The 21,661-nt window shown below is 40.5% G+C and overlaps 1 protein-coding gene across 6 annotated transcripts in view; it reads right to left on the bottom strand.

Annotated features, from left to right (window-relative positions):
• Nucleotides 1–1,771: 1,771 nt before the first annotated feature.
• The window catches only part of add3a (adducin 3 (gamma) a), a 104,806-nt gene continuing 84,916 nt past the window's right edge, over nt 1,772–21,661 (bottom strand). For 4 of the 6 annotated variants that reach the window (XM_030743607.1, XM_030743615.1, XM_030743598.1 and 1 more), the window contains 10 exons: nt 19,067–19,216; nt 18,493–18,636; nt 17,701–17,799; nt 15,733–15,909; nt 14,061–14,318; nt 13,723–13,827; nt 12,475–12,561; nt 10,130–10,253; nt 7,176–7,268; nt 1,772–4,811 (listed from right to left, as the gene is read on the bottom strand). In XM_030743607.1, the coding sequence (XP_030599467.1) occupies nt 4,561–4,811; nt 7,176–7,268; nt 10,130–10,253; nt 12,475–12,561; nt 13,723–13,827; nt 14,061–14,318; nt 15,733–15,909; nt 17,701–17,799; nt 18,493–18,636; nt 19,067–19,216 (1,488 nt within the window). In that variant the 3' untranslated portion in view covers nt 1,772–4,560. The remainder of the gene's footprint in view (nt 4,812–7,175; nt 7,269–10,129; nt 10,254–12,474; nt 12,562–13,722; nt 13,828–14,060; nt 14,319–15,732; nt 15,910–17,700; nt 17,800–18,492; nt 18,637–19,066; nt 19,217–21,661) is intronic. The other 2 variants (XM_030743631.1, XM_030743623.1) reach the window with 2 other exon arrangements.

Raw genomic sequence — 21,661 nt, forward strand, 5'->3', positions numbered from 1 at the left:
ATCAGTGCAGCTCTGAAATGTTATCATTCAAAGGAGGTGCATATGACAACACATGTCAGAAACAGGCACAGTCAGACATTAAATGATCTTTTAACATCCAAGTTCCTCAGTACAAATCCAAAATTGCACCATTATAAGAATAGCTAAGGAAATTTATTTGGAGACTTTACATTTGCCCCCCCCCCCATCTGCAGATAATGCCATCACCTAAAGAACACTGAGTATGTCCAGTAATGATAATGCAGCTGACACAAATTATCTCATGCTGTGTGATACATGAAGGAAAAATCTCCCCAAATGAGCTCAGGTGTGAAAACAGCTACAGCCTGTATATAAAAGATGGATGTAGCCACATGACATCACCCACTCCGCTCTGGTTTGGTGTTTCTGAAACCACACATCATGACCAGTTTCACTGAGTCTCAGGACTTGTCAATCCCAATGTAGGCCCACCCTAAATAATACCCTACTTCACTGTCTATGTTATTCTGAAAATTATTTACAATATGAGCACTGTGCTGTAAGGGCAAGTGCTCACCCACTGCTGGCCACTGGAAAGAATGCAGGTTTAAACTGGTTTTTGTATAATAATAATAATAACTTTGATTTATATAGCACCTTTCAAGGACCCAAGGTTGGTTTACACACACACACACACACACACACACACACACACACACACACACACACACACACACACACAAAAAGCCAAAGAGCCAAAGGCTTCAGTGAATGGTGACATTTCAACTGCTTTTTGAGAATGCCCAGAGAGGAGGCACTGTGGATCTACAGAGTGGAAGCAGCAGCACTGAAGGCTCTGTGCCAAAGGACCACATCTTGCATTCAGTGCTGTAGGGTTGGGACTGAAGACCACAAGTTTGTATATTGAGGAAAAAAATGGGCTAGGGCTGCGTTAAACTCTCCAACAGTATTGCCTTTAATTGCAGGTAACACCTTGGCTCATGTGATGATGCACATGATCAACAATGGGTCAATGACCACCTCCAAAGGGGAAAACCCCCACCATGATTTAAATACCTGGGACTCTTCACCTGTTGGTTTTGGACCTAAAGAAGCCTCGTGGATGAGAGGTGAAATGTTGTCAAAAACCTAAAGAAAAAATAGATTTCCTGGCCCTTAGGTTGGGAACAACAGGCTTAAAAAAATCCACTGTAATAAGACTTCACGTGTAAAAAAAAATGAAAAGGATTATTATTATTAGCACACTACAACAACATATGCCATGTCAAAACAAACAGGTCATTTCTGGCAATTTGTAGCATCCTCCACCTTGAATGGAAAGACTCTCTTACATCCAATCCTTACAATATGCCTGTTCATATTGCCATAGGATCATGACTCAATGCATATGTGCTCACTCTCCACATGATTTCTGTCCTTGTGGATTTCCTGGGTCTGTCAATGATTATCACATTGCAAGTGCATTTAATCAGTGCCATATTTTTGTGTTTGAACTATTCACACACAGACTATATACATTCTCATGCTCACCCAGTGAATAAAGATAACAAAGGCACCAGTTTTTTTTCTTTCATGCTCACTCAACACAGAGTCCTGTATGGCAGCACAGGCCCCTCCGCACGAGGCTGTTCTGCAATACTGAAACCTCATGAAAATGCTGCATTAAGCTTATCATATAACTACTCAGTTCATGAAAATGGTAAAGTAAAATGAAAGTGTATGATTTATGTTGAACTTAAGTTGAATGGCATGGACTATGAAGCACAAAGATGAAAAAAATGAGCATTGATTTCTTAAAATACAGTTTTATTTGTGAATTTACACAGATTAGCAATACATCTAAAAGCAACTCCATTAGATAACCATTTATATAGGATTTTCACAGGTCACAAAGTAGCTTGGCTCATTCTGGCATGCCAAAGCAAAACTTGTTTTTTTGTTTTTGTTTTTTTAACAGAAAAAAAAAAGAGGTGGAGACATTAGTAAAGCAAGGTGCAAACAGTCGGAAAGAGATGAGAAAATAAAAAGGATGCAATGTACATTCAGTTCATCTGGGATCAATTATGCTCATAAAATGGTTAATAAAAAGAAAAAGAAAAAAGCCTAGTGCTCTCTGCAAACTAGAAGAAAAATAAAGCGTACTGCAATACAAATGGAGGATGGAAAAAAAAAAAAGACATTTCCAGGAGGAGCGATGTATCAAAGAAAAAAAAAGAAACAATCTGAGCGATAAAAACATGGTGTGTTAGTATCAGGTTGTCCTTTTCCCCTGCTCCTGTCTACTACACACACGTAAGCACTTGCATTTCCAAACTCACACCTCTCTTCTCCATCTTTCAGTTGTGTGACCTCAGCTCTTCGCCCGGAGCCAAAAGCTATCGTTTAACACAGCTAAAGATGCCCCTAAAACCCTCCCGCACTCCCTCCAAATCCAATACTTCACATTGCTAGCTGGGATATTGGTACATCTGCTTAAACTGCAAGGGTGGGGGGAATATGCGGCAACCCATCACACTTTGGCTTTGCTGAGTTCAACTATGGGTCATCCGCCAGTTACAACGGGATCGTGTTTACAAGAGAAATTACAGGAAGGAAGGCTTTAGAAGCCGAAATAATGACCGGGCTTGGAAAAGGATCATAAAAATAAAATAGAATGTCCATATGACCTCCTTATGATGTTCCAGTTCTTGGAGGAAATAAAACAGCAAATTAAGCAAGGAGACATAGCTACTGTGAATGTAGCCAGTGGGGGTGGGGGGGGGTGAGTTTTCGGGCGCCTGAGGGGTGTCAATGCAGTCACTGGGGTGATTTAACAGAGGTCTTGTTAGGGTCTATGATGCCTGAGCAGGCAGATAAGAATCACAACCCTTGTCTTATTAAAATAATGGAAGAAAAAGAAATTACAATATGGATTAAAACACACACACGCACAAACACACCAAACAAAAGACGTCACCGCTCTGCTCTCCATGACCCATGATTCTCTGTTCAGCTGGCGACCGCTGATAGTTGGACATAGCATTTCTTCAGAAACACTGGTTGAGAGCAGTAATCTTTTCTCATGTGTGACACCAATGAAAGATTATTCTGTCTTCATTCAGCTCACTTTCTGGGTCCTGACCATTCCCTGACACCATGCCTCGCTTGCTACTTGCACAACTTTATCAAATACTTCACAATCCCCTTCACTGGTGAGACCACTTGCAACTAGAATGTGTTATATACCACAAGAAAAGTGCTGCACCATGAAATAAAAAATATATAGCTAAAAAAAAAATATCTATAGCCAACATATCCAGTTTTTATATATCTGTGTTATATAGTAACTTTGCGTACTCTGAAGATTAGAATATAATTTGAAAAAAAGAAAATCAGGCATCACTACAGAACATAGCCAAATAAATTCAGTTCTCGCAAAAAAGAGGAAACATGCATAACATCTGCATTCTCTGTAAAAGCTTAGAAATGAGTACGAAACAGAGTTGACTAATACCAAATTTGCATTCAGTAAAAATGAGATGACAAACTCAAAATAAACAGAGATGCTTGCTTAAAATGCCCCCCCCTACTATTCTCCCACTTAGTTTGGCAAAAAAAAACAAAAAACACTGAGATGAAAAGGACAAGATGAAAAATGCTACATAAATATTCTCAGATAAAAGTTGTGATTGACTGCCAGCCTTCATCCTCACTGTCTCTACTCTACTAACCCTTAAACTCATCTGTAGTTCAACCACAACCAGTGGAAGAGAAAGTTTTTGTCAGAAGCCTGTGCCTACAGTAGCTTGAAGAGCATACGAGAACCTCTCTCACAGTAAATAAATCAACACAAACCCTGTGGCTGCTTTTTTTTTTTCTTTTTCTTTTTTGAGAGACCAGTTTTCCAGTGTGACTTCAAATTTTATGTGGCCTCTCAATTCCCTATGCAGAGTCAGGTGAGCAGGATGTTAAAAAAAAAAAAAAAAAACAGCGAAAGAGAAGGAAAAAGGGTCGAGAGCTCTTAAAAAAAAGGTTTGTTTTGAACTTGTGCAGTTTTACAACACTCAGTCTATAATCCAATTCTTTTTTTTTTTTCATAAAATTGGATTTTAAACCAGAAAAAAAACATAAATGTGGTTTCAAGTTCCATTTTCAGCCCAGGAATAATCACAGGAGGAGCCAGTAACTCAGGATCTAAACAGCCTCAAATGGAGCCCTGTTAAAGTACTGCATAGGAGGTCAGGTGTGCAGACACACCACCACCTTCCTTGGTCACCCCACATCTGTTGCAGTTTTAATTTGTTTTATTTCCCCGCCCCGATCTTTCAAACTGTCTTGTCCTTCTGCAGAAGGACAAACCTTTTCTTTTTTTGTTACAAACGGATTTTTTTTTTTTTTTTTGTTAATTCGTTTCCTCTGCCTTTTGCACATAAAACCTTTTGTTAAAAAAATAATAAAATTAAAAACATAAAAGGACATTTTTAAAACAAAATAAAAACACAGACATTATTAAACAAAAAAGGGGGGGTTGCTTGCCCCTCATTCTTTCTCTACGCAGATGGTCTTCCCGCCTGCCTCGCCCCTGCTGCCCGCTTGCTCTCAGGCCTCCGTCTTCTCTTTCTTCTTGTTTTTCTTCAGGAAGGATGGGGTGCGGAACTTCTTCTTCTTCTTGGTGTTGGGCGACTTGGAGGGAGAGCTCTCGGGGGAGAGGGCCTCTTCGATTTTCTCGCCGGAGCGCACAGTGATCTCCACGCTCTCCACACTGGTAGTCAGCTGGCTGACACGCTTTGACAGCTCCTCGTCCACGTCGCCGTGGTCATTTTTGCCGTTCATCAGGCCCGTGTGGTTCTCTGAAGGAAGGGGAATCAGTGAAAGACAAGTTATAGGGGAAATTAAGGGGCACAACATCTGCACGATATGACAAATTCTCCCACAACTGATGTATAATCACAGTACTTCTTGGATTCTTTCTATTGGTGGAGCATCATTAGTGAAATAATCTACTCTCACCTGAGGTGCAAGAATGGCTGATTAAAGCAACATAAAACTTTGAAAAAAAGTGGTATGTTTTGCTAGAATATTTTCTCAGATGGACTATGTCTTATATCTTATATGTCTATATCTTATTCATGTTATTGTGTCTCACACTGACCTCTCTGCTGTTGGATGTACTAATCACCATTTCTATTTAACTGTATCAAAATGAACATGCACACTCAAGAGTCCCCGTGCTCTACATATTTCATAATATCCCTGCGTAAAAACCCCAGTGACCTGATAGCCCAGAGAGTCTGGCCTCCTTTCAACCCAACAAAACAGGAGCTTTGAACAGCACACTACGCACACTGCCTTAATCAGTGTTCACATAACAGCCTGGGTAGTGTCACATCCCCTTTCTCCGCGCTGCAAATGCAGGTTAGGCAATCCAGGGCACTGGTGTCATGTTGCACACTAAACATGTCCTCTCAAGTTATTTTCATCATAGAACAAAAACCATAAGCTTGTATTTAAAAAAAAAAAAAAAAAAGCCAGCTGTACGTCTATCAACCTGGTTTCAACACAATAAATGGCTGACTTCATGGTGACGGCGTAGGAAAATATAGGTCCCCTGAGCCGACGCACTGTCGTAGGTTAATTGTTATTGTGTGGCTTTACGTGTTTGTGCTGGAAGGATGTGGACAGGAAGCCAATCCCATAGTGCCATTATTTACAACTTGTAGAGAGACCTCTATGATCCTGGCATTTCTTGGCGGTAAACCAAATGGCTTCAAATGTCAGACTTGCGTGTTAACGGATGAAATAGTGTGCATTCAAAATGCCAGCAAGAGGCGAAAAATCATGTGACATGGCACTTAACATCACCGATCCATCAGAGTTGTGATGTTTAACACCGAATGAAGATTTATGCTTGATAAGTCTTTATAATGATGCATCTAAGGTTGCTCCAAAACCCAACGCTTTGAGAAAAATATTCAATGTGCAAGAAGCTAGGTAAGCAAATCAACACTGGTCTTACATCTGTCATTAGGAAGTGACGAAGCTCTCAATTTACTGGCTGATCTATGTTCCTACCCTCACCTACGGCCACAAGTTGTAAGTAGTGACCAAAAGAATATATAAGCGGGGGAAATGAGCTTTCTTCAAAGGATCTCGAGAGATAGGGGTGAGCAGCTCAGAGGACAGCTGCTGCTCCTCTACATCAAAAGGAACCAGTCGAGGTGGCGTGGGTATCTGACTAGGATGCCTACGAGGCAAGGTGTTTCAGGCACGTCCAACTGGGAGGAGACCTCAGGGCAGATCTGGGACATGCTAGACAGATTACGTCGCTCAGTGTGAACACATTGTATCCCCCCAGAAGAGCTGGAGGCATTGTCTGGGGAGAGGGAGGTATGGACAGCACTGCTTAGACTGCTGCCCCCTTGTACCACACCCAGATAAGTGGCAGAAAATGGATGGACAGATGGAAGTATTGGGATTCTAACAGGAGAGGTTTAGTTTATCTCAGCAAAAAGAGAGCAGAGCTGGGTAGATAAAAACAAAAATTGTGATCATGAAACAGTTTCACTATGTATCTCAGTGTAAAACCACAAACTATTAATTTTGCTTTTGTTAGTGTAAAAATGTTTCAGACTCAGCTTTTTTAAACCTCCTTTCATGCCCTGGATCTGCACACAGATTGGCTAATTATACCTTTAAGATCAAAGCAAGTCAACAACAAGCAAACATTGCCTATTTGCATTAGTTATGCCAAAATCTATGGCATTTCTTGCCAAAATTACTCTCTGGCAACTCTGAATGCACCACAAGGTTGCAGGACTTTAAAAAAAGTCTTTAAAAATGGTTTCTCACATTGCTCTGAAATGGAAACACCCCCCTGGATGGTAAAATAATAATAAGTGCATTAAATATGAATTCATAGCTTGAAGGTAAGGATACATTTTCATAACCCAGTGCAGATAAGTATTGTAAAAAGAAGCCAAAGAGGTATTAAATATGGTGATGGGGCACACTGTTGTAGTTTCACTGATTTAGATGATCACGTTTTTAATGAAAGAATTGTTAATACAGCATAAACTAGTTTAAGCAATGCATAATAAGCATTTAGTCTATTTCTGTTAAATTTACATCCTCGTGCTCACACGTCTGACATTAAAGGCAAACAGCAAGACAATGAAGCTCATTCTGAAAGAAATCCATCTCTGAGTGAGCGATACCTTCTTTAGCTGGAGTGCTTTGCGGAGACTGGGTGACAGACAGAGACTGAGAGAGAGTGGAGCCATCGTCAGAGGTTAGCTCGTGCTCGCCATCTGCAGGGAGGGTGGGGAGGGGCCCAGGTGGGTGTTGTGATGGTTGGATGAGAGAATTGCAGCAGGGTGTAGGGGGTGGAAATAGAGGGAAGACAGCAGGGGTGAGTGGGATGAGAGGTTGGATGGATTTGGGATCAAGGGTCCAGAGGGAGTGGGATGGGGTGTGGGGAGATTAGTGGTAACACACACATGTTAGAATCAGGCCATGCACAGCTGTTTTTCAACAAAATTTACAAAATCCTTGTCTGCTGATCACCCGGCTATCAAAGTGTCATCATTCTCTCCTTTCCTGTGGGTGCACTGTTACATTTTGCTAAGCCTTAACATGGCAGATGCTCTCGATGGCAACTTGTGGTTGACGGTCAGCTAGAAGTTACAATGTCCTTTTAGGAGTTGCTAACAATTGATGCTCTCATAAATTTAAATATTTGATCTGTAAAACATTCAAATACAGGATAAAAATGATGGCAAGGGGCATGAAAGAAACTTATTTCTGAGACACATTTACATAAATTAAGGACATTATATGAAAAAAAAAAAATCATATACTGAAACCAAATTGTGACTACATGATTTTGAAATTTATGTGAATATGGAGCTTTGAATTGGGCATTAATTGCTTCATCTTTATGTAATTTTGCAAGCAGTTTCATAAACTGTGATACTGTATAGACAGACATAAATATTATTATTGAAAATCCTCTTTGTAATATTATTGATATTATGAAATATACCCCCAGTCATCTTAAGGGGAACCTATTATGCTTTTTTGTCATATATGTACTGTTACATTGGTGGATGCTCATATTAAACATGGCCAAAGTTTCAAAAAGTGATGTAAGCGCACATAATCCCAGTGAGCCTCAGGCTTCATGATGCTCTAAACACTTGACCAATGTTACAATGTAGCTCAGCTGTAGTAGCTTCAGTTCATTTTAAACACTGATTAGTCTGAAAGAAAGACATTCCCAGATCACTTTAACATGTTCAGGGTTACACATTCAGCTGGCAGTTGTCACAGTCATTCACAACTCCTTCGAGCACAGCGTATAGGCCGTGTTTGCACAACAGCCTGATTTGTGCAGTGATAGTACTTTGTGTTCTGTATATATGAAGATAAAAAGGGGTACACACAAGCCAACAGATCTCAGTCACTGCGTGACATGAACATCTACCTCTCGCAAAACATACAGCACATAATGTGCATCTATACATATATACACATATATACATGTGTATATATGTATACACATGTGTATACATGTGTATACATATATACACATGTATATTTTTTACACAGCATGTACTGATCACTTTCAACAGTTTTCTTATATGATGCATAATATAACCAATTTGGTTTTTAAATAATCAATATATTTAATGTGTACGACACAGCTGATCACAGGCTAAGCCTATAAACGTGTGTGTTTGTGTGTGTGTGTCCAGGCCGAGCATGTATCAGGCCTTTCCAGACGGTCTCCAGCTTGTCTCCAGATTGGTCACCGGGGATTCATGGGGCTGTGGGGGCAAAAGTGTCATAGCAACGGGCTCTGCTCATGTGGCGGGTGTGAAGACCTGCTGTCTGTTCGGTCTGCCATCTTAGTCATACTGGCCCCTCACACACATACAGGCACACCATGTATCATATGCACAGAAGAACGTTTGGAACCATCCGTACACATGCCCTTACTCAATATACACCAACATACAAATACACATTTCAGTGTGTTCCAGTGTGACAGAACGTCCTCCAACTATTGATTCATTATTGATTTTTCCTCTGGCTCTCTAAAAAGATAATAGGACAGAAGGCTAATATGATTAGCATTGACTATCGCGCGTGTGTGTGTGTGTGTGTGTGTGTGTGTTAACACAGTTGAAAGCAGCCATAGAGCCTGTGGGAGCAATCTCCCATGCTTATAAAGGTATATGGACATGTGTGTGTGAGTGTGTGTGTTACCCTTGGTATTGTGTAACGCTACAGACTGAGATTATTTGAATCTTTTGTTACCACTAGAGTGCTGAGAGGGCACAAAGAAAATTTGAGCTGTTTACTAATCACTCTCCAAGGGGACCGATTTGTAATTGCAGAACCAACTTTAAGAAATCCTGATTAGTTTTAAGCTCAAGTTGAAATCTGCTCCAGCTGTTTATTCTGAGTACTTGTAAATATCTGGCTGTTAGAGGAGAAAAAAATAAGAACCTGTTTAAAAATCTGTTAAAATGTGGGGGAAAAAAAAAAAAAAAAAAAAACCTTCGTGACACATACACCAAGACTAGTTGGAGATGTTGATGAGCTTTTAATCCGGGAGCAACATAAACAGATTTCACTCAGCTCTCAAGAGATACAAAGTGGAGCCAAAGTAATCTAAATTCAAGATTCCTTAAGGTCTTTTTAGTTTTTCCATCAGGGTTACTAAAGACCACAGTGATGGTTAACAAAACAAGAATTCTGAAACAGAAAAAACAAACGAATACGATTTACTCTAAATAATTTTTCAAAACAACAATTTAAATGATCTTTTTTTTTTAAAGAAAGCACTGTCTATGTCATGTACTGCACCGCAGTAAACTGCTCAAACTGATGACAGCGCACAGCTAAGCAGATGACAATTCCTCTTGCAGGCTCAAACTAATCTCTCCGTGTGTGCTCTCAAATTGTGGCTTGCATATTGATTATTGATACAATTTGTTTCAAGCTGGCTCAATATTTTGTTGTTTAATGAACCTCCACAGATTGGTGAGGTCATCTGCAGCTAACCGCGAGAAACAAATCTTTGGATTCAAGTACATCTTGCCGTTGTGTGCACGAGCTTTGAAGTTTGTTAAAAGAAGTGTATTTGTGAGGGTTTGTGTCGTACCGCTGAGGCCCAGTTGCCTCCTCTCCACGTTCTTGCGATACTCTTCCAGCTCTTTCTCTGACAACTCACTGAAAGGGTTGGGAGGCAGGGGAGCCATCTGCTCTTCCTCTGTGGGCACGTATGGCTGGGGAGGAGACAGGCAGAGGGGTGAGCATGGGAAACACGTATGCAGAGAAGAGTCAGGAGGCACATGCATACACAGTCTGAAATTCAAAAAACAAACCATAAACTAAACACACAACCACACACATACACACCGAAAAGTATACATACCATAAATACATGAACACACACAAAATGCTCCCTTTTTAGTCATGTAAGCACTCACTGACTTAATAGAAATAAAGGGCATAAACGCCCATTGTGTAGGAGGATGACAATCATTCATTAGAGGATGACTAAGGCAGCTCTTGTAAAGACAAAACCACATCACAGAGTGCACATCTAATCAACTCCGCACAACGTGTGCTTATAAGACACTCCAGAGAAAAGTGTTGTGGAAACTCACACTCATGCACACACAGCACACTTAAGATCTTAACTGTCTGCTAAGATTTGTGTCTAAAAATGTCACACAGACAGTCATGCGCCAACAAATCATCACAATTCAACAGCTCACACAAACATGTACAGTATTGTTTAAACTAGGGATGGCACGATACCACTTTTTTATGTCTGATACCGATACCGATATTTTACATTTGGATATCGGCCGATACTGATATAAATCCGATATTTAAAATTGATCAAGGCATTTAAAAACATTAAAAAAAAAAAAAAAAAAAAAGAAGTCAACAGTCTCTCACACAACAAAATCAAAGTCTTTTAGTTGTCCCACATACAAGACTAAGGACCAGGGCGGGCAGAGCTTTTTAGGCAGTGGCACCAAAGCTCTGGAACTATTTACCACTCCAGCTCCATTTAGCTGACTCTGTGGCGTCATTTAAAAAATAGTTGAAAACTTTTCTGTTTAACCAGGCTTTCTGGTTTCTGACTTTATTTTTATTCTTTTTCTTTTAATATGGTAATGTTATGTTTTTAACATAGTGTTTTCTGGGGGTGGGGGTGGGGGGGTGTGATATTGTGTTTTAATTATTGTACAGTGCTTTTCTGTCTGTGAAAAACGCTATATAAATAAACTTTACTTACAACAATAACTATCACCTGAATCCTGTTGCTTCTGTGTGAGAAGCATGTTGCAAATTTCATTAGGGCTGCAACTATCGATTATTTTAGCAATTGTGTATTCTATTTATATTGATTACCCAAGTAACTGGATAAGAAATACTTTTTATTTTAACTTGCATATTTTAACTTCCGTACTGCAGTTTTTCCCTGTGTGAAACAGGGTGGATTTCAGGGTACTGAATATCGGATCGGCGCATCCCTAGTTTAAACTACATTCAAAACGGTTGTCAATCTTAACGCGAAACTCCAACAAACACATGCAGTGTTTTCTGTTTCGAATGGACAAATGGCTAAAGTGTTAAAAACAAAGAAAAACAACCACAAACAGGAAAACATTTGTAGATATTTACCAGAATGTTTATCTGCACCGGATCCTGACAAAACACCAACCAGGTTAGACATTTTTACTTCACTTGTTGTGTGTCTTTATCATTTTCATTTCTAGCTTTTGCCGTCCTATTAAAGTGCAGCAGGTTCATTTTGTCTGTTAATGATGCATTTACTTGTCTCCACCTAGTGTTCAAGAGATGTCATTAAAGTGGCAGTCTGAAGTCATCCAACGATGTTTTTATTGTTTTGTTTTTTTGTTTGTACAATTTAAACTATACTCATAATCTGTAGAACGTGCCTGTATGCCATCTTTATGGCTCTCCTCCTCCTGTAATGTTTTTACTCAGTCATTAGGATTAGGAAGCTCTGTTATATCACAAGCAAAGCAGATTTCCAATCAGCCAGAGCAACTGAGAACACCTTTAAGTTACTCCATAATAAAGAGTTACAGTAATCTTTATTGTTGATATTCCTGTATTGCAGAGAGGAGGCCGAGTATATCAACACATCTGCTGCAAACCTAAAACCCAAATATGAGGCAAACATCTTGGAACTGACACTATGCTGTCACTTATGCTATTCTGTCATGTACTGTGACATTCAAAACCTCATAAAAATTGTTAAAATTTAAATCTATATATATTTTTTATAATATTATTACCCGCCACTATTATAGGTTTTCTTCAAATATCTGTCCTTGGTGCCAGAGGCCACGCAACAACACACAGATCTCGTCAGACGCTTTCTTCTTCTTTGAAGAAACTCTCTGAAACGAGGGTTTCGACAGAACACGCGAGGCCAGAACGTCAGAGAAAAGAAATCCTCACCTTTCGCGGTTCATCAACAGGGATGCCTGCAAGGTGCTGAGAGCGCGGCCCTGACGACATCATATCGAGCCGGTTCTGCTCTCTGATCTGTGACAGGACAAAAACACACAATCACACCAACTGGTAGCGTTAACAGTGAATGGAACAGATTAGAAGCTACTCTCAAAAGAGTTAAGGAATTAAGGAGTGGCCACACGGAAATGCCACTGAAGACCTCTTTAAATGCCCATATGACTTACTTTATGCTGACAAAACAAAACATGCTCTAATAACCCGAACACGTGAACACAACCTCTGCTAGGACTCAGGATAACAGGCCTCTTACAGCCAGGCATTTTTGTGCCTACACTCATCAGGTAAAAGACCACTGCTTTGCAGTTTATTTTCTTAGTACTGATTTTTTTTTGTAAGATGCTCTTTGTGCAATACCAGCTTAAAACATTATTGTGTAACTGCAGCTTGCAGTTCTCTCAAGAATTGAAACAATGACTGAAGTGATTCACACAGCTCATCAAATGACAGCACATTTTTGGGTTTGCAGAAATACATCTGAGCCAGCTCTAAAAGGCAGTCAGTCCCCATGCAAACAGCATCAAGATGTATGTTTATAGGCTGGTACGAAATGGGAAAAAAAAGGCTTTGCTCTTTATGGATGGTTTCCCTCTTGATAACAACTGTACAGTAGATAATTATTTTTAATAATATATCTATTTGGATCCTATAAAGGGTTAAAGTTAGGGGTGTAGCTGCTTTAATTCATGGGTGTATGCAAGGCCTCACCTCTGTTAATTTGAATCACTGAATTGCACTGTGCTTTCTACTTTTCTGTTCAGTGCATTTTATTTTAGATCATCTTTAATGAAATTCTAGTACTTTTGCAGTCTTGTTACATAGTACAAGTTAGCATGTCTGTGTGTCTCTGCATTTCACCCAGTTTACAGTTTATGGATGCAACATGCTAACCAAGCATTAGTTGGCCAGCCTTCTGCCCCCCCCCCCCCCCAAAAAAAAACAAAACAAAAAGAAAAGGGAAAAAACAAAAATGAGGTTTACAAAATCAACAATCATGATGGCCACATCCTTCTAAAACATATATATAGCCTATAGAGATTTGTTTAATCCTTAATTATGTGCCAAGTGGGAATATCCCCCAGTAAATAAGAGCAACCTTACATTTTTCAAACAGAACCCAGCACAAAATACCAGAGTAATGTCTCATCATTCTAAAAGTCAAGTGTTAAAACTTACTTTGTTCCTCTTCTCCAGCACTTCACTGGGATCTGTGTTGAGAGGGACAAACTGATTGGGATCCTCGATACGAATTGGGGTTCCAGGGTCATCTGCCTTCATCCACTGTAAACAGAAGACAAGTGAAAACTCATGGGGGGAAAACTTTTTGAGTCAAAGTAAATAAGTGATGCAGCTGAATCCTTGTAGTACACAATTCAGCCACTAGGTGGTGATCTAGTATCTTTTTTTTTTTTTGTCCTAGTGCTGGGACACAGCTCCAGCCCCAAACACAGCAGTCCACAGTAACTGCAGTTATGAACATAGCGACGTAGAGATTTCTACTGCACACTGCTCACCGTGGTTGTCCGGCTGTTGTAGCGCTCCTCTCCACCTTCCACGCTGACCTTGGTGTAGCTGTTGGGTGAATTGAGCCAGCGTGTCTTCTCCCTCTGCTGCCTCTGCTGCAGAAACTTGAAGGGCAGCCGTGTTGCGCCACTATCCCCGTCCTCCTCGAACATGAATGCTGTAACGGTGGCCGGGATCTCCACGTCGCTCTTGTGCCTCGGTTTCTCCCTGATAATGGGGTGTCGGTATGCATAGCCTGTCCTGTATCCCTGAAATGCAATATAGACAATCACATGTAGGGTTTGTTTTCTTTTACCTGGTTTGTGGCTGAGTTATACATTTATAGAGGCCTTGTCATATGTTTATGTAGTTCCTCCATCCATGACTACTGCTCCGGAATTTGTTTTATATGATGAAAATGATTTCACAGCTGATATTTTTATACAAAATGGATGAATAAATGTTGCTCAATTTCATTTTTAGTAAACGAATAACAGAAATGAGGTTCCGTTCTTGGACTTTTCCTTGCTGTAATGCTGGCTGAGCTGCCAATTTCATAGTTAGTCACATGGAAAAGAATGAGACACAGTGCTGTGACTGCAGGGTTTCTGGCAACACAGAGGACAGCGTCAGATAGTCATTTCCTGTCTGACCCCTTTTTTCTCTCACCTCTTTCCCTCCGTACCCCTCCTCTTCCTCGCTCTCTCCACTTTATCCTCATCTATCCTTTTCTCTCACGTTCCCCGTCCCTCAGTTCACACTTTTAATCCAGCTGGTTTTCAGACAGTTTTCCACGCCAGGCTTGACAGCGAAGTTCCGTTCTTTTCTCTTTCGCCCTTTTCTTTTCATCTCAACCCCTCGGTCAACAGTGACCTTTCAACTTGACTGAGCTGGCGCAATCTTTTCCTGCAAAATTCTGCTTTATATTCAGACATCTCTACACATTCACAGCTTGGCAGCTTTCTACATTTTTATATTAGCTATTGAAAAAAAGTATAACTACTTAATTTTCTTCCCTCTCTTTCTCACCATTGTACCCTGGTCCTGTGCTGAATCCAAGAACTTATCTGACACAAATGCACTGTTTATGAAGTGTGTGAAAAGGGGGGGAAGTAGGAAAGGAGGAAAGATAAAGATGAGCTATTCAAAGTTTCAACAGGCTGAGAGGCAGCGATTCATTGAGAAAGAAAAGAGCAGAAGAAGAAAGAAAGGTGGGAGGGAAGCATAGGGGGAAAGATGAAAAGTGTGGGGTGAAGTAGGCAAGAGACACAAACACGGATAGAGATGAAAGGAGGGCAAAAAGCATGAGAATCTGAGACAGGGAGGAACAGAGATACACTTTACCATCGAGGCCTGAACAGCTACAGCTGCCCTCACAAAATGCAGCTTTACGTCCTTTAAGTTTAAATTACTGTGCTTTCCAAAGATGACTTGTGAGTTTTAACAGCTCCCAGTACTGCTGTCTTTGCATTAAATGTTAACTGTTTTTGTTACTGTAGGTGGCGCCCTTCTCTAATTCTGTTCACCCACCACTGGTAGCACCTTGATTATCCCCACCTCTCAGGATGGACAAATACAATACCATATTTTATATATATATATATAATTTTTTTTTCTGACTTTTGAGAGGGCGGGGGGGTAATAAGTTGATCAAACTTTCACTTTTGATGTTTATACACTTACCAGATTATCCAGCATTCTCATCAGGGATTCAAACTCCAGCTCGCCGACCTTCCATTTGTATTGCCCGCCCATGTTGACACTGGCCGCTGAGGCTACGCCAAACACTCGTGATTTGTACTTCTCCTGGTCTAGCACTATAAGGTTGTCCACACCTCCAGCACAAGAGATGGCATTAACCTAAGGACAGAGGGAGAACCATGTGAGCTTCTATTGATGACTGGTGGCTTTTTCAACACAAAAATAAACAAAAAGCCCCCCCATCCCCCTCCACCCCTCATCATACATGTGTGGGATTAGATCATCTAGCTCAAAAAAGGAGAATAAGTAGGAACAAATTTCCGATTTCCCCTGCTCACTAAAAGCGTCATTTAGCAAAACCAAAATGAGAAACCCTTCCATCTAACGCTACCATGGCACTGAGTTTACAGTAGATGACATGCAAACATGCCTGAGGGGATTTATTTCTAGAAATTAAGCCGGGCTTTGCAGGATGGATTAATGTTTTCTTTTGCTTGACCAGGGAGAGTCAATCAGGAGATTTGGTATGCTGTTACAGTGGAGGGGGGCCACAACCGTTCATCTCTAAAATCCACCATATTTACCACTGAACACAAAGGCATGCTAGAACAAAAAACAAAACAGAAATTCAAGACAGCTACATCTTTCATATCTACTGCTACAGCTGTGCACCAGTCAGCCACAGCAATAAAACTACCGGCAAGGAAAGTGAGCGACATTTATCAACTTGTGACAATGTGACATTCTGCTAGGAAACCTTCGGTACTGCCATTCATGTTGATGTCATTTTAACACACATCACCCACCTAATGTTGCAAACCAAGCAAACACTCCAAAATGCCACTTGCCAACAGAAGCAGCCTCCACCAGCAATGCACTCCAACACCCACCGGTAAAACTACGCAGCCTCCAAACCCCGATACGGCAGAGCAGAGTGTGAGCCACAGAGGGACCATCCTGCAACCCACGGGACCCAAATCTGCTATTGTACACCAAAGGACACTTACAGAGGTCCCACGGCAATGTGCCAATGGACGAGAACAGAGCGATATAAACTCTTATAAACCCTCCTAAGCAGCATCTCATTTAACACAAGATTATTTATATTATAACATTATTTATAGAACTGACCTTCAAATGTTTCTTGGGCTGTGTCAAACATGTATCCATTAATGTGGCCATATCATGCTCATTTACAGCTTTTATTTATTAACTCGACCACAGTACCCTCTCAATATTCACTGTTCAAAATAATCACTATTTATCTTATTGTGATGCATGCAGTAACAGTGGTAGGTAAGAGACGCATCTCATCTTAAGAGCAATACACGGTAGTCAAAAGTAGCCGAATGACTATTGAGACATTTTTAAAAATAATTTTCGCTTTCTGTTTCAAATGCGGTTAAGTTCAGCTAATCCACAGTTCCTGGCCCTCTCCGGGCTTGTCACCGTCTTATCAGAAGAGATTACACATTCCAACACATTACATGAAACACGAATATAAAGCTTAAACTCGAAATTAAAGCACAGTTAATCAATAATCGTTCATTCCTCATGCCTGATTCTCACCCCTTGAAATCTTCTCTACCACCTTCTGTTCAGCTTTCTTAATTTAAAAAAAGAAAAGAAAAGGAAGAACAACACCCCTCTCTAAATGCTACTTTGGACAAGCATCAACAACAACACATCAGATTGTTGCTCCCTTCATCAGACTCCTAATAGCCTTATTACAAAGCTGTGTTTGGCCAACATTTTCCACATAGTGAGCGATTACAAGTTAGAGTGTTCTTAAAATAGAGAGTGAGAAATGTAAAAGCAGCTGTGGAGATTAGATTTAGCAGGAAAGCTGCTGCCGCCCTGCTGGACTAATGCGTGTGTTTGGAAGCTAAGAGGGGCAGGAATGTGCTGGGTACCCAAAACAGCAGCAGTTGGCTCTGCATCAACATGTACCTGGATTTCACAGGCATAGTGAGCGTTATAGATGTAGTGAAAGGCCTCTTCAATGGTCTCCCCGAGAGCAACGACGCCGTGATTCCTCAGCACCAAAACCTGGAGCACACACACAGACGCAGTCATTGTAAACATCAGAAGAGTTAGATCGAAAATGTCTCTAACTTGTCTTCCATGAGACTGATGATCTTATAGGTCCTTTAATTAACAAGCAACCAAGCACTGCTGCTTGACAGCAAGAGTGTCCTGGGTTTGAACCACAGGAGGGCCCTTCTATGTGGAGTCTGCTTGTGCTTATGTGGATTTACTCCATGGCCAGAAGCTCCAGTTTCTCTAGTCCTTTTTTTAAAAAAAAAAAAAAAAAAACACTTTAGCTTAATGCTGGCCCAGGAGACAAAAGAGCTTCAAGAGTTTTATTTTGGTTGAATAAAGGTTAAAATAATTATGTTTTTGTGCATCAACAAGGGCCACTGGGTGATGACATCAGGACCTGGCAACAGACAAGCAGTGGAAACTCCCTTGAATTCCCTGAATGTTCTCCACTTTAAATTCTACTGAAGAGCAAGACATTCACATGGAAGGTGAATGCAGACACAAAATAAAGGAGTGCAGAAGGTAACTAAAGCATAGCCAATGTTTCAACAGGATGCACTACCGCTCTCTATTCAAAATGCACCCTGATAACTGAATCATTTTCCTGTCTTGGGTTAATATAGAACAGGCTTTTCCTTGATTTTAGTTTTAAACTACTCCAATAAGATGTGCAGTATGTCATTTCCTTGCTTCTCCTACCTTTGCTGTGGGTCCCAGGGCCTTCTGTAGCTCTATGCGCTCATCCTGGTCATCCAGACTGCCCTGGTAGTTGAAGTAGGCAATATCACCTAAGATCAACGCCTCTTGGGAAATGGGCAGGATACCACACTTCATAGATGACACCTAAAGCAGGAGGAAAGGTGACAAGAAGACAGCAGAGACATGGCAGAAATGAGAAATGTTAACAGGTGCATCACAGTCCTCAGCAGACGTGTCTCTTGCGTTCTTCTGTGTGAAGAAAGCTTTGAAACTCTGGAGCCCTCTGTTGACTGCAGTGAAGAGCCTTTTTAGTGTTATAAAACACACTTTCATCTCTGTACTGTAGAATCATTTGAAGGTAATTATTCCCTTTCTCTTGAGGTGTCAAGGTAAGTTCAAGGGATATCACTACACCATTTAAATGTATCAACCTCCCTGAAATAACTCGTCTCAAAATGCAACATCACACCCCTCTTAAAAACAAACCAGTCTGCAGGAAAATTAGTATGGACAAGCTTGACAACCATTTGCCAGCAAGTTGGGTCTGATATGATGTGTAGTAAAATGAACTTACAGCTGCTGTGGCAGGAGTGTGCACATGTATGATGCAGCGGATGTCTGGACGCATGGAGTAGATGGCAGCATGGGGGCTGAAACCTGCTGGGTCGATTCTCAGGTTGGTGGAGCCCTGGTCGATCACGTCCCCGATGATGTTGACTTTAACCTGGTGGGACAAGGACAGAGTGCTTTAAGGATATCTGCCTTCAATGCCTAAAAAAACTCAAGCAATACAAGCATGAGAGGAAAGCACCGGACTATAACAAGGCTTTAGAGAGCACATGGAGACACAGTGAAAAACCATTCCAAAATCAGTGAAATCAATCAGGCACTAGAGACCAGACTGACACAAAACTAGGTCTGCCCCTTTACTCACAAGCACCATTAATAGCACTGCAACATTAACCAAGCAGCCTTAAAGACAAGACAAAATTGCTGAGTGTGATGACAAACAATTCTTCCTCTCTGTAGGAACGGGAAGAATTCCAGGAAATAAATTTGAGCTTTACCAGGAAACATAACAGCGTAAAGGAGTGGACATGCCATCCTTCACTATGACAACTTCATTACCAGCCAGTTAGCAGTTATTTGATTACATGACAGGAGAGAAAACCATTAGAAGCAAAGACAGATAGAGGACCTAGAGGGAACTGGAGTCTGATACAGGAGAAAAAAAAAGGGGGGAAGACTGATAGTATAGGATAGTAAAACCAAGTGCAGATGTCAGTTCTCACATTAAAACCTAATAACAAACTGAAAACACAGCTTTGCCTACAGACCCTGTTCAAGACTGGCATCACTCTAACCACATGTTGTTCTGTGATACAAGCCAGAAGGAGCCTGCTTGCACTTCTTTTCCCCACACCGCAAGGTCCAAGTGTGTGTTATCGCAACAGGAATGGGGCATCCATCACGCAGTCTGAGGCTCATGAAACACACCCAGTTCAAAAGTGAGCCAGCTCAAAAGTGTGTGGTTCTGTACTTAAAATGTGCGTGGAGCAGGAAACTACTTCCTTCCAAAATTAAAAGGCAGGAATTACATTAAAAAACAAATTAGGAGAAGAGTTTGAAGGGGTTTTAGTATTATGGGTATGAGGAATAAAACTAAAAAGCACCCTTCCCCTCCAGCACTCCATCAATCATTAAGCTATAGAGAACCATGTCTCTCTATCATTATCTTTGGTAGCAAGTGATTATTTTTATTTGGGGATTAGTATGCAACAGTTAAATAACAAACAAAACTGCATTAAATGCTAAATAAACTGTACTTTTAATGGTTACTTTATGTACAAACACCAATTTTCATAACAATACAAAATCAGATTTTCTGTATATTCTTCCACTTGATATTTTCTAGTCCTGAAAATTTTGAGTGAATAATACCAGAAAATAATCTTATTTTAATTTGTTATTCTTAGATGCTTATAACTTCTCAGATCCTAATTATACTTCTAATGAAATTATGATTTTTAAATAGATTTTATAGTATATTTCCTTTTAGGTTTTTTTTTTTTTTTAATTGTTACCATAAAAGGTCTGGTAACTAGTAGTTTGTTCATTCAAGTCAAGTCAAGTCACGTTTATTTATATAGCACATTTAACACAACAACAGTTGACCAAAGTGCTGTACATAAATTTAGAATCAATTTAGGACCAAATCATTGTACATAACTTTAGAATCAAGAATCAATAAGAAAGATGCTGTAAAAGATTATATTTATCTTCAGAAAACAGCCTAAAATACAGTCCAAAATTTACCATACTGCACAGGCTGCAGCTCGCACAGGTGCAATGAAATGACTGAGCAATTACCAATTACTTTTAAAAGGCATATGGATGTTTGGGCAGATGACTTTATTGATCTTTCCAGCAGAGGAAAGTGAATGGCACCGGCTAAGCGTAAGTAACTACCCCCATCTATGTCTCCACACACCCTCTCCCAACAGCCAAAGCCAGCTGTCATCCAATCGAACACTGTTACATCACATGTCCAGTGCAGTATCGGATCACCCTGTCACGTCCTTCAAAATGCAGCTCACAAACTCTGTAAGTCAAACAGCACTTCAACTGAGAGGCCCTTATGACCGATGTAGCAGCTCTAATTTTAAAAATAAGTCAAAGGACGCGTCAGAAAGAATCTGAAATGCGATGCAGCTACATGGCAGAGAGGTGATTAGAAAGTGATAAGGAGAGTGGGGCCAGGAGCAGGCAGCTGAAACTGATAAGGAGATCCCTGAATTCCTTTAAGGGTTCAAGGTTGCTTAATTCAGGTTAAGCAAATCCAAGGGCTTGACTTTCACCTTTTGACTGTCATATGAAGTTAGTCTTCAATAATTTCTCAGAAGAAGTTTGGAGACATGAAATAAACTCTGCTGTGACTTCAGACTAAACAAAAACAAGTTGGACCAAACAGCATTTTTTTCCCCTCCAAACTCAAACTGACCTCACCTTCACCTTGAAGCTCAAAGAGAAATACTGACCAGCAGTCACAGATGCATACTAATCAGAGCCAACTGCACCCCAGCTTTTCTTAGAGGCTACAGCCAGCGGACCCCAACACAACCTTTGACACTCTTTATTCCGGATGACTTCCTCTTAATCAATCTCTCTG

The sequence above is a fragment of the Archocentrus centrarchus genome, chromosome 1 (genome assembly GCF_007364275.1).
Source record: "Archocentrus centrarchus isolate MPI-CPG fArcCen1 chromosome 1, fArcCen1, whole genome shotgun sequence".
In the NCBI taxonomy this organism is placed as follows: Eukaryota; Metazoa; Chordata; class Actinopteri; order Cichliformes; family Cichlidae; genus Archocentrus; species Archocentrus centrarchus.